This window comes from Hyla sarda, chromosome 2 (genome assembly GCF_029499605.1).
Source record: "Hyla sarda isolate aHylSar1 chromosome 2, aHylSar1.hap1, whole genome shotgun sequence".
Lineage (NCBI taxonomy): Eukaryota > Metazoa > Chordata > Amphibia > Anura > Hylidae > Hyla > Hyla sarda.
The window spans coordinates 188,239,101-188,251,931 of record NC_079190.1 but is presented as its reverse complement, the minus strand read 5'-3'; the positions used below and the strand labels follow the sequence as shown (position 1 = coordinate 188,251,931).

Here is a 12,831-nt window from a genome sequence, read left to right as displayed (position 1 = left end):
AAGGAAGGAACTTCCTCTGCAGCATACAGCAGCTGATAAGTACTGGAAGGATTACGTTTTTTTTTTTAAATAGAAGTAATTAACATATCTGTTTAATTTTCTGGCACCGGTTGATTTAAAAAAAAAAATGTTTTCCACTGAAGCACCACTTTAATCTTAGTGTGCAAAGAATTAGCGGGCATCAGCTTGATCATTAATATGCGTCATTAGCTATTAGCAGCCAGTACTCACTGGCTATAAAGCAAACGCAGCTTCTGCGCTCACTTCATATATAGATCATTTATAATGGAAGCAAATTTCTATGCACAGTGAAGCCCACTGCCTAAGATAGATTTGTTTATTCTTGCACAAAATGTATCAATCAGTGCACACCACTACATAAATTTGCACAAATGACAAAAAGAGTAGTGCAAAAATCAGCTCATACTGTCTAGAGCAGGGGTCTCAAACTCAATTATCCGGGGGCCACTGGAGGTAGCGGCTGGGTGTGGCTGGGCCGCATGCGCCCCTCACATATAATGCCCCCACCATGCGCCCCTCTCATATAATGCCCCCATCATGCGCCTCTCACATATAATGCCCCCATCATGCGCCCCTCACATATAATGCCCCCATCATGCGTCCCTCACATATAATGCCCCCATCATGTGCCCCTCACATATAATGCCCCATCATGCGTCCCTCACATATAATGCCCCCATCATGCGCCCCCACATATAATGCCCCCATCATGCGCCCCCCACATATAATGCCCCCATCATGCGCCCCTCACATATAATGCCCCCATCATGCGTCCCTCACATATAATGCCCCCATCATGCGCCCCCCACATATAATGCCCCCATCATGCGCCCCTTACATATAATGCCCCCATCATGGGCCCCCCACATATAATGCCCCCATCATGCATCCCTCACATAGAATGCCCCATCATGCGCCCCCCACATATAATGCCCCATCATGCTCCCCTCACATAAAATGCCCCCATCATGCGCCCCTCACATATAATGCCCCCATCAGGCGCCCCCCACATATAATGCTCCCATCATGCGCCCCTCACATATAATGCCCCCATCATGCGTCCCTCACATATAATGCCCCCATCATGCGCCCCCACATATAATGCCCCCATCATGCGCCCCTCACATATAATGCCCCCATCATGCGCCCCTCACATATAATGCCCCCATCATGCGCCCCTCACATATAATGCCCCCATCATGCGTCCCTCACATATGCCCCCATCATGCGTCCCTCACATATGCCCCCATCATGCGCCCCTCACATATAATGCCCCCATCATGCGCCCCTCACATATAAGGCCCCCATCATGTGCCCCTCACATAAAATGCCCCCATCATGCGCCCCTCACTTATAATGCCCCCATCATGCGCCCCTCATATATAATGCCCTCATCATGCTCTGAATTTAACCCTGCCACACTGGGTCCTATAAATGTAATAATAGCACACACTGCATCCTATGAATATAATACTGTCCATATGATGGCTTATTTTTTGCGCCACCAATTCTACTTTGAAATGACATCAGTCATTTTACCCAAAAATCTACAACGAAATGGGAAAAAAAAATCATTGTGTGACAAAATTGAAGAAAAAACACCATTTTGTAAATTTTGGGGGCTTCCGTTTCTACGCAGTACATTTTCCGGTAAAAATGACACCTTATCTTTATTCTGTAGGTCCATAAGATTAAAATGATACCCTACTTATATAGGTTTGATCTTGTCGTACTTCTGGAAAAAATCATAAGTACATGCAGGAAAATTTATACGTTTAAAATTGTCATATTCTGACCCCTACAACTTTTTTATTTTTTCACATACAGGGCGGTATGAAGGCTCATTTTTTGCGCTGTGATCTGAAGTTTTTAGCGGTACCATTTTTGTATTGATCAGACTTTTTGAGCGCATTTTATTCAAAAATACACTATTTTGGACTTTGGAATTTTTTTGCGCGTACGCCATTGACCGTGCGGTTTATTAACAATATATTTTTATAATTTGGACATTTCCACACCCGGCGATACCACATATGTTTATTTTTATTTACACTGTTTGTTTTTTTAAATGGGAAAAGGGGGGTGATTCAAACTTTTATTAGGGGAGGGGTTAAATGATCTATAACACTGCACACACTGATCTTTTACATTGATCAATGGTTTCTCATAGGATCTCAGGCACTGAGCAGTCATTCGGCGATCGGACAACAGGAGGCAGGTAAGGGGATGTCAACCCCACATGTTTATTACCCTAAAATACAAGAGCCTGTATGGACATTTTTTGTACGATCCTACATGGACTCGTTTCTGTTTTGTTTTCCCCAATCAGACCTGTGACGGACATTACACAAATATGCCCCAGGAACTGTTGACTATCTCCCAGCGGCCACTTCCAGTCATCTGCCCTCCAGAACTGGGCTCCGAGGATGGCTGTGCTTAAGAGGGAGAGTTTGTGGTTGCCCAGTACGGGAGATGTTACCCCGTACACTTGCTGCCCTGTCAGGCAGCCTCCCTTCACTGTCCCCTGTGTCCCTTTGCATCTGTTCCCCATGTAAATATGTTTATTATGTATTATACTGTGTAATGTGTGAAGAAAGCGTTGTCACTTTAAGACTATTTAACATGTGAGTTGTCATGTGATTGTTATCCAGGAGGTATCAGTGACCAGGTGACTTAAAGGAGTTGTCTGGTGCCGACTTTTTCTATTCCATCCTGCCCGGGCTGCAAAAAGAGACAAAACAAACTATAACTTACCTTCCTATGTTCCCCCGGAGCTCCGCAACAGCTGATCAATCGGCTGTTTACTTCCTACTTCCCTTAGCCAGGTACATCACACGGCGCTTCAGCCTATCACCGGCCACAGCGATTTCCCGCCTTGGCTGGTGATAGGCTGAAGCGCCGTGTGACGTACCGGGCTAAGGGAAGTAGGAAGTAAACAGCCCGGCCGACTGATGAGCTGTTGCGGAGCTCCGGGGGAACGTAGGAAGGTAAGTGAAAATTTGTTTTGTATTTTTTTGCAGCCCGGGCAGGATGGAATAGAAAAAGTCTGAACGGGACATCTCCTTTAAGGGTGACTAATGAGACCTCCAATGGGAACTGTATAGACTTTTCCACTTGTCTAACCTCAGTAAAGCTACCGGTGTCCATAACTTGGCGTCAAAGTCATTATTGCCCCCATGCCTAGCCCAGGATCCAGCGGTATACCTTCAGGGTGTATTGAGAACAAACCACACCCTGGCATCACGAATACAAGGAGTTAATGCCATCTACTGCTAGGATAATTCCATCTTCCCTTTGCATCACACCCCATACTACATATCCAATACTGTTCCTCATGCCAGCACACCCTCTTCCCCTCCATTACTGTGCCTCCTGCCTGCAGTTTCTTCCTAACTGTGCCTCATGCCTGCATCTCCCCTTCCGCTCCATTACAGTTCCTCAATCTTGCACTGCCCTCACACCCTTTCACTGTGCCTTATTCCTGAACTCCCTCACCCCCTTCTCTATATTACTGTTCCCCATGCCCCATCCACCCTAAAACAACCACTATGTGACATACCGAGCAGGCTCCTGTGGCTCCACTGCTGCTGTGTTTGCTAACGTTCTCTTCCTTCCGGACGTCGGCGCCGTCCTCAGCGCGGCGCAGCTAGATTCCACCCACTGACGTACAAGCATACAAGCTCTACATCTGATGTGCGGCAGAGGTCACACCACTACAAGCTCTCTTAACACCACTCACGACTGCGGTCAGTGTTCTGTGACCACGTTCGCAACGGCAGACGTAGTGCAAGCGCCTGGTGGCCTATGTAGCAGGCCACCTATGCGGGCCTCTGGGCCTGTTTTAACATAGGGGCCTGGAGCTGGAGCAGCAGGCCGCAAAATTTCCATTTGTTGGTGTAGAGAGTCTTGTTTAGGCATCAGTTAAACAATATATGGTTGTCTGCTGCCTATGCTAAGTATGCCTGGCCCATAGACTGCAGCTGCTGGCTTATGTTGCTAGCCATCACTGCCTATTTAAAGGGGTATTCCAGGAAAAAAACTTTTTTTTTTATATATCAACTGGCTCCAGAAAGTTAAACAGATTTGTAAATTACTTCTATTAAAAAATCTTAATCCTTTCAGCACTTATGAGCTTCTGAAGTTTAGGTTGTTCTTTTCTGTCTAAGTAATCTCTGATGACACGTGTCTCGGGAACCACCCAGTTTAGCAGAGGTTTGCTATGGGAATTTGCTTCTAAACTGGGCGTTTCCCGAGACACGTGTCATCAGAGATTACTTAGACAGAAAAGAACAACCTTTACTTCAGAAGCTCATAAGTACTGAAAGGATTAAGATTTTTTAATAGAAGTAATTTACAAATCTGTTTAACTTTCTGGAACCAGTTGATATATATAAAAAAGTTTTTTCCTGGAATACCCCTTTAAGGCTACTCATCCAGCATCTTTTCTAGGGTTGGGACAAAACATTTTGATGCCCTATGCAGACATATGCCCCCACCACACCCCCATATGGCTTCTAAAACTCAACCCCTCCAAAAGGTAAATGTTCTTTATATGATAATTTACAATAGTTTACAGCGACAGTCAGGAAGGTGATGAGAGGCAGGCTATTTCTAATCCTCAGTGTTAGTAAGTTAAAAGAAATAGTTTTTTTTCCCAATAAAATTGCAAGACCACCCTCCCCCCATCCCCTATGGTGTCCCAGGCTGCTACCTACCCCTTGTCCCAATTCTGATTTTGTGCCTGGCAATAGATGGCATTTGTATGAATAGCCAAGGTGTGCTATTTCTTCATTGGATCACTGGATTATTTTAAATTTAAAGGCTTGGCATTCCCTATTTATTTTTTATTTTTTGCTTTGTGTACATTATGAATTGTAACATTATGCATTCTGTATATAAGCATTCTACGGAATCTAAGTCTTTTTACCTCAGTTAAGTCTCCATTAGGCAGAGACTGAATATCAGGATATAAGCAGCATGCCTCCAGTGTGTTATTGTACCTGTGGGAGAAAGATGAACTGGATTCAATGCTCATAATAATACGCAATAATAAGATATACAGTAAATACTGAAGTCTACTAAATGAAGCCAATGACTCAAACAGAATCAGTACAAATCGTATGACCATCATTTTGTTCCCCATGTTTCCATCACTGTAAAAATGGTGTGTTTCGGAAAATCGCTGTAAAAATGCTGTGGTCCTGCAACAGCAGCACAAAACTATGTAACTATGTAACTAAAACTAAGCATGCCTCCAGTTACAAGTAAGCCACACCAGATGGTATGTTTAGACCCCCATTTATAAATAAATATAGTTTGAAAGTATTTATAGTGGTATTTTGCAATGTCAAATTTAAAAATGCAATAAATATATCAAATCGAAAAACAAAACATTTTTTACACTATTATAAAGAAAGTATAAACTTTGTGCCAGAATTCTTATGTAAATACGGCTATGAGCCTTTGAAAATGCCTTGTAATCTAGACTAAATCCAACAGTACGCTCACTTTTTAAAAACTGAGCGCATTGTGTAAACTTTTGATCTTTTTGGTTTAAACTTCTAAAATGTAGTGTGATGTAGTGTGAATATTTTGATTATGTCACCCAATGTGTGCACTGATTTTAACAGAATACATTATTGGATAAAAAAAAACTGCCACTTTTTCGATCTATTTTACAATATGTGAACTTAGCCTGAAGGTAAACAGACTAGGCCAATACTTGTAATAAAGAAACCCCATGGCTGATCCTGCCTATTTTAGTAAATCTTGAAATAACAATTCTAGAACATCATTTCTTATAGCTCCGTGTTGTGCCATTAATATGTTATTCTTACTAGAAATGTATGACTAAATAGCCAACCGGGTGTTACTAGTTTAAAGCATGTCTAATAAAGGAATTTTCTGTGATAAGATATATTACAAAGTTCCTTATCTTTACTTGCTAATTTATAGAAACTTTCTATAGCATCAGAGGTATACTGTAATGGGGTACTCCCCTGGAAAACATTTTTTTAAATCAACTGGTGACAGAAAGTTTAACATATTTGTAAATTATTTCTATTTAAATATCTAAACCCTTCCAGTACTTATCAGCTGCTATATGCTCCACAGGTAGTTATTTTCTTTTAAAATTTACTTTCTGTCTGACCAAAGTGCTCTCTGCTGCCACCTCTGTCCATTTCAGGAACTGTCTGGAGCAGGATAGGTTTGCTATGGGGATTTGCTCCTACTCTGGACAGTTCCTAAAATGAACTGTCCAGGACACAATGTGTGGTATTATTATATTTATAGGACGCAGTGTGTAGCAGGCAGGGTTAAATTTAGAGCATGATGAGGGCATTATATATGAGGGGCACATGATGAGGGTATTATATGTGAGGGCGCATGATGGGGGCATTATATATGAGGGGCGCATGATGGGTGCATTACATGTGAGGGGCGCATGATGGGGGAATTATATATGAGGGGCGCATGATGGCGGCATTATATGTGAGGAGCGCATGATGGGGGCATTATATATGAGGGGCGCATGATGTGGGCATTATATGTGAGGGCGCATGATGGGGGCATTATATATGAGGAGCGCATGATGGGTGCATTATATGTGAGGGGTGCATGATGGGGGCATTATATATGAGGGGCGCATGATGGGGGATTATATGTGAGGGGCGCATGATGGCGGCATTATATGTGAGGAGCGCATGATGGGGGCATTATATATGAGGGGCGCATGATGTGGGCATTATATGTTAGGGGCACATGATGGGGGCATTATATGTGAGAGGCGCATGATGGGGGCATTATATGTGAGGGGCGCATGTGGCCAGGGGCGGACTGACTGGCTGGTCCGATCAGACATTGTCCGAGGGCTCGGCTGGTAAAGGGCCTGCTGCCATTACTACTGAGGACCGGGACACTCATCCCGGATCCCCAGCAGACATTGCTGCTTTCTCCTGTATGTGCGGTACACGCACACACAGCAGAGCGCGTCTCCTCTGTGTGAGCCATCTTACACAGAGGAGACGTGACCTCCACCCCCACGCAGTGCAGGCACCGATGACGTCACTCATCAGCGCCTGCACTGTGATGGTGAGAAATTGCTGCGTGTGATATAAGGTGAGCATCCTTTTTTTCCTTTTTTTTTTTTAACCATCCAAGGGGTGGGGGCCTAACTGCTGCCTACACCTATGGGGGGGGGGGGATTAACTGATGCCTATACCTATGGGGAAAGGGTGGGGATTAACTGCTGCCTATACCTATGGGGAAAGGGAGGGGGGATTAACTGCTGACTACACCTATGGGGAAAGGGGGGGGGGGAATTAACTGCTGCCTATACCTATGGGTAAAGGGGGGATTAACTGCTGCCTATACCTATGGGGAAAGGGGGGGGTAACTGCTGCCTATACCTATGGGGAAAGGGGAGGTTAAAGGAGAACTCCAGAACATAAAAATTGTCCCCCATAGTGCCGGCAGTAAAAAAAATAAAGATGTACATACCTTCCTCCGCTCCCCCGGGGCCTTCGGTGACCGGCTCCGGCCTCCACCGTGATCCTCTTCCTGGTTGCCAGTGGTCAGAGAGTCTTACTGCGCTCAGCCAATCACCGGCCGCAGTGAAGTCCCGACTCGGCCGACGATAGGCTGAGTGGCAGTGTGACGTTTTCGGCCCCGGCCGCAGGTGCCGGTGTAGTGAAAAATTTTGTGTCCTGAAGTGTTTTCACACTGCCGCTCAGCCTATCGCCGACCGAGTCTGACTTCGCTGCAGCTGGTGATTGGCTGAGCGCAGTATGATTCATCCGACCACCAGCAACCAGGAAGTGGATCACGGTGGAGACCGGAGTCGGTTATCGGAGGCCCGGGAGAGCGGAGGAAGGTATGTACATCTTTATTTTTTTACTGCCGGCAGTATGGGCAACAATTTTTATATTCCGGAGTTCTCCTTTAACTGCTGCCTATACCTATGGGGAAAGGGGGGGATTAACTGCTGCCTATACCTATGGGGAAAGGGGGAGAGGTTAACTGCTGCCTATACCTATGGGGAAAGGGGGGTTAACTCTGTTCCTATACCTACAGGGAAGGGGGGGCTACATAACTTTATACCTGGATGCCTAACTACTTACCTACATGCCTGGCTACCTAACTATGTACATACCTGGCCTTCTTACATAGCTGCCTAACTACCTAGCTAGCCCCGTACCTACCTACCTGGCTAGTCACCTACCTACATATCTGGCTTCCTGATCTACCTACCTAGTTACCTATTTACCTGGCTACTTACCTACCTTCCCTTTTACTGTGCAGGATACCAAGGAGGGCATTATTACAGTTTGTGGGCCTATAGATGGGCAGATTTTGTGGAGAAGGGGAAGGCACTGGAAAAATGTAGAATCTGACATGTTTGTCCTGCAGATGTTAAAAGATCCACATGGCGGTCTGATCCGGATGGAAGAAAATAAAAGAGGACTCCGCTGATCAGAAAATACGTAATTGTGAGTCACAAAATGTAACTGCAACCACTTATATGGTATACAGATCCTGTGTACAGCTGATATCTACTGCCATATGGTCCTGTATATAATCACTTATATTGTATACAGATCTTTATACAGCTGGTATCTACCACTATATGGTCCTGTATGTAATCAATTATATAGGATACAGATCCTGTATAGTATACTGGTCTGTGTATAGTGGTTTTATTCAGTACAGTATGGCAGTATCATCCAGTTACTGTGTGGTGGTATATATTTACTCCTTGTATACCAGTATTATTGGTCATGGAAATTTACCTTTATTAAAGTGTTTCTTACATAAATAAATTTTAGTTTATTGTGTGTGGGATTTGAGTGGAATAGGGGTGTGGCAGACGATTGACGAGCTGCGGAGCCTCGCAGGGGGCCCTTGCCTTTTTTTTGGTCTGGGGGCCACGAGTGCAATCATTTACCCCCACATGCAGCCCAGCCTCACCCAGCCGCTACCTCCAGTGGCCCCCAGATAATTTGAGTTTGAGACCCCTGCTCTATACCAAATGTGCTGCAGACCCAAGACTATAGACTTCTGTTTATTAGTGTCAATATTTGCTTTGTAAAAACTCAACAAATAAGTGGAAATTTTATTTAACATATAAGAACTTACTTTTCTTCATCATATGTTTCTCCAAACAAAATATTTTCTCTTAAGGTTGCATTGAAAATCCAGGCTTGCTGGGCCGCATAGGCAGTACTGCCACTTACTGATATTGTGCCTTCCAGTAAGGTCATCTAAATGTAACACAAGTATAATATTGTAAGCCTGCTATACAAACATACTTTACCATATCACTTTTAAAGAGCATCAGTCATTTCTCCTGACACATCTGTTTTGGTAATTGCATATACTACCCATTTAAAAGAAAAGCTTCAGAGCTCCCAGTATGTCTTGCACAGGGCTCAAGTCCTGCAGGAATGCGTGGGAACTGAGTTCCTGCACTTTTTCCACAGCAGGAACACCGTTCCCATTAGCAGGAGTCCTGCAGAACAAGCCCTTGACTGAAAATCTTGGGTGAGTTCCCACACTTTTTTTCCTTGGACTTGACCCCTGGTCTTGCTCTCTGTGACTGCTCAAAGATCTGCTGGCAAAGTGGGGAGCCAATGATGTTTTTGGTGTCAAACTCTGCATAGGGAAGATGTAGCTGGAAGAATGCTTTGCATCTTGGCCAGATGGAGAAGAAAAGGAGAGATTATAGAGAACATGTCCTCTGTGAGTCACTGAAATCATTGTGTATTCTGCCTGACTGTATCCTATCAGTTCTGTAGTCACAAGTTCTGCTGTGGTGATGGGTAAAACAACAACTTCCAGCATATTCTTACCCCTACTTAAAGGGGTACTCCCCTGCTAGGGGGCCCCCGTGTTCTCAAGCAGCACCCGGCATTCTAAAAAATACCGGGTTCCTGCGGCAGTGGACGTGACGTCACGGCCAAGCACCCTCCATTCATGTCTATGGGAGTAGCGTGTCGGCTGACGGCCTCCGATAGAAATGCATGGAGGAGGCGTGGTGTGACATCACAAGGGGCGTGGCCGTGACATCATGATCATGGCCTCTGGTTCCGAGCGTTCTGCACAAAATGTTCAGAACCCTGGAGCACCAGCGTACCCCTTTAAGTCATACTAGGAGGTGTAGGTTCACTTGGTAAAAACTTCTTTAGCGCTTGGCAATTGGCATATAAGATTATTATAGATTAAATACTTTTCTACAACATGCTACACTGAGTGAAATGTGGCAGGAAAATTCCGCTTGAAAATTCCCTAGCAGCACCGCATTATTCAGCGGAGTCTGGAATTTGAATTTCCATAGCAGATGTTTTTGCCTTGGAAATTCAAATTCCAGACTCTGCAGAAAAATTTACAATTTAATTATTTCTGCGGAATCTGCTCAGAAATGCATTGTCATCTATGGAGACAGCACATTTCCAAGCATTCCTTGCGGCAGCTTGTTCTGACAGCACCTGCAGCCCGTGGAATGTCAGCCAGGAAAATTTTACAGGCGAACATTCCTCCATGTGAAAGTGACTTAAAGGGGTTATCCAGGAATAGAAAACATCTACATTCTATCAAAAACCACTCCCTGTCTTTCCCCAGGTTGGTTGGGGTTCTGCAGCTCAGTTCCATTGCAGTGAATGGAGCAAAGTTGTAAAACCACACACAACCTGGAGACTGACGGGGAGCTGTTTTTGAAAGAAATTAGCTGTTTTTTTCTATTCCTGGATAACCCTCTATTCCTGGATAAGGATGTGGTAGCCCTTGGGGGGTGTATGGTAGTGGGGGTGTTGTTTCGGTAGATGAGGGGTTAAGGTTAACCCTATAGTTCGTGACGCCAGGCTGAGGGCTAGTATGCTGAGGTAATTCTCCAGCCTATCGCCGCCCTTCCCAGTAACGATAGGTGCATGCATAAAATGACTGAAGGTCCACAAGGTACTTGAACTTGGATAACTTTACTTAAATGCTTGCGGTACATCCAATGAACAGTAACAGTCTCAGGAATACAGCCTCTATATAGTTCAATGACTGACAGTTGTTGCGGACCTTCACTTCTGATATAGTCTGAGAATTTAGGGTAATTTGCGAAGATCCGTCCGGATTTAGGGGATAGATAAGGTCCGGTGATCTTGCAGAGTGCTTAGGGGTTGCTACACTCACGATTCTGAATAGATCAGCCGTTGCCGCAAGGCTCGGGCCTAACTCACTGCGGAAGACAGCTGCGCAGATCCTGCTCGTTTGACAGCCCGGGAACAAGAGAGAGAGTAATGGCCACCGCTCCCTAATATGGGCAGGGGCAGGGCCGCCTTTTACTGGTCCAAGCAACTGTCACTCACCGTCACAGGGAGTGATGGGTAAAATACGTCACAGGGACCTCCAAAGGTCCTTAAGCCTAAAAACCATAGAGTTTACCTGATCACGTGACCCGCAGGTCCTGCTACACTCCGTACAGGTAATTAGCCATTTATATACATTTGTACAATCATATTTATATAAATCCTAAATAACTGCTAGATAAGTAATACCTAGATGAGAGGTGACAAGGGGTGGACTAGATATGACGAACCCGGACGTCCTAGGGACTCTGGCTATGGGGACTTCTACACAGGTACCGTATAGGATGCGGTACCGGGACACCACAAGGACATGGGCCATAAATGTATGGCGCTGCATAGCAATACTTTGTGCACAGCGCTGTACATTTACTGCGTGGCTGTGAAGCAACTGCAGGAGCTAGAGCGATCGCGCTGATGTCTGCCATTAACCCCTTAGATGCTGTGATCATTACAGATTACGGCATCTGCGGCAGTGTGGCACTTAGATCAGCCAAGATGGTGGATGGAGGTCCCCTTACAGGCCTCCGTCCATCTACGGGGGTCTTCTGCACTGATCTGCCTTCCAGCAGACCAGAGCAGAAGATCGCCAATAATACTGATCAGTGCTATACCTTATGCATAGCACTGAACAGTATTAGCAATCTAATGACTGCTATAAATAGTCTCCTATGGGGACAAAAAAAGTTTAAAATAAATGTAAAAAAAACTTTTTTTTTAAAGTGCATTTTTTTTCTAAAATAAAAATTAAATGGGCACTGTCACCAACTTTATTTTTTGATATGTTGTAGTACTTATGTACTACAACATATCTCTAATATACTTTTTTTTTTTTTTTTAACCCCTTAAGGACCAAGGACGTACCGGTACCGCCTCTAATAGCGTGCAGCGCCGATCGCGGCTCCGCACGCTATTAACCCTTTAGCCGCGCGCTCAGAGCTGAGCCTCGCGGCTGAAAGCGAAAGCGAAAGCTGCCGGCTAGCTCAGTCGGGCTGTTCGGGATAGCCGCGGCGAAATCGCGGCATCCCGAACAGCTTACAGGACAGCGGGAGGGCCCCTACCTGCTTCCTCGCTGTCAGATCGCCGAATGACTGCTCAGTGCCTGAGATCCAGGCATGAGCAGTCATGCAGCAGAATAGTTGATCACTGGTTTCCTATGAGAAACCAGTGATCAATGATGAAGATCAGTGTGTGCAGTGTTATAGGTCCCTATGGGACCTATAACACTGCAAAAAAAAAAGTGAAAAAAAAAAAGTGAATAAAGATCATTTAACTCCTCCCCTATTAAAAGTTTGAATCACCCCCCTTTTCCAATAAAAAAAAAAAACACAGTGTAAATAAAAATAAACATATATGGTATCACCGCGTGCGGAAATGTCCGAATTATTAAAATATATCATTAATTAAACCGCTAGGTCAATGGCGTGCGCGCAAAAAAATTCAGTTAAATGGTACCGTTAAA

At 44.7% G+C, this 12,831-nt stretch overlaps 1 protein-coding gene across 4 annotated transcripts in view; it reads right to left on the bottom strand.

The window, feature by feature from the left end:
* Positions 1–12,831, bottom strand: part of LOC130355603 (ATP-binding cassette sub-family C member 5-like) — a 136,237-nt gene that overhangs the window by 68,216 nt on the left and 55,190 nt on the right. For all 4 annotated transcript variants that reach the window (XM_056555951.1, XM_056555952.1, XM_056555954.1 and 1 more), the window contains 2 exons: positions 9,157–9,281; positions 4,949–5,021 (listed from right to left, as the gene is read on the bottom strand). In XM_056555951.1, coding sequence (XP_056411926.1) covers positions 4,949–5,021; positions 9,157–9,281 — 198 coding nt within the window. The remainder of the gene's footprint in view (positions 1–4,948; positions 5,022–9,156; positions 9,282–12,831) is intronic.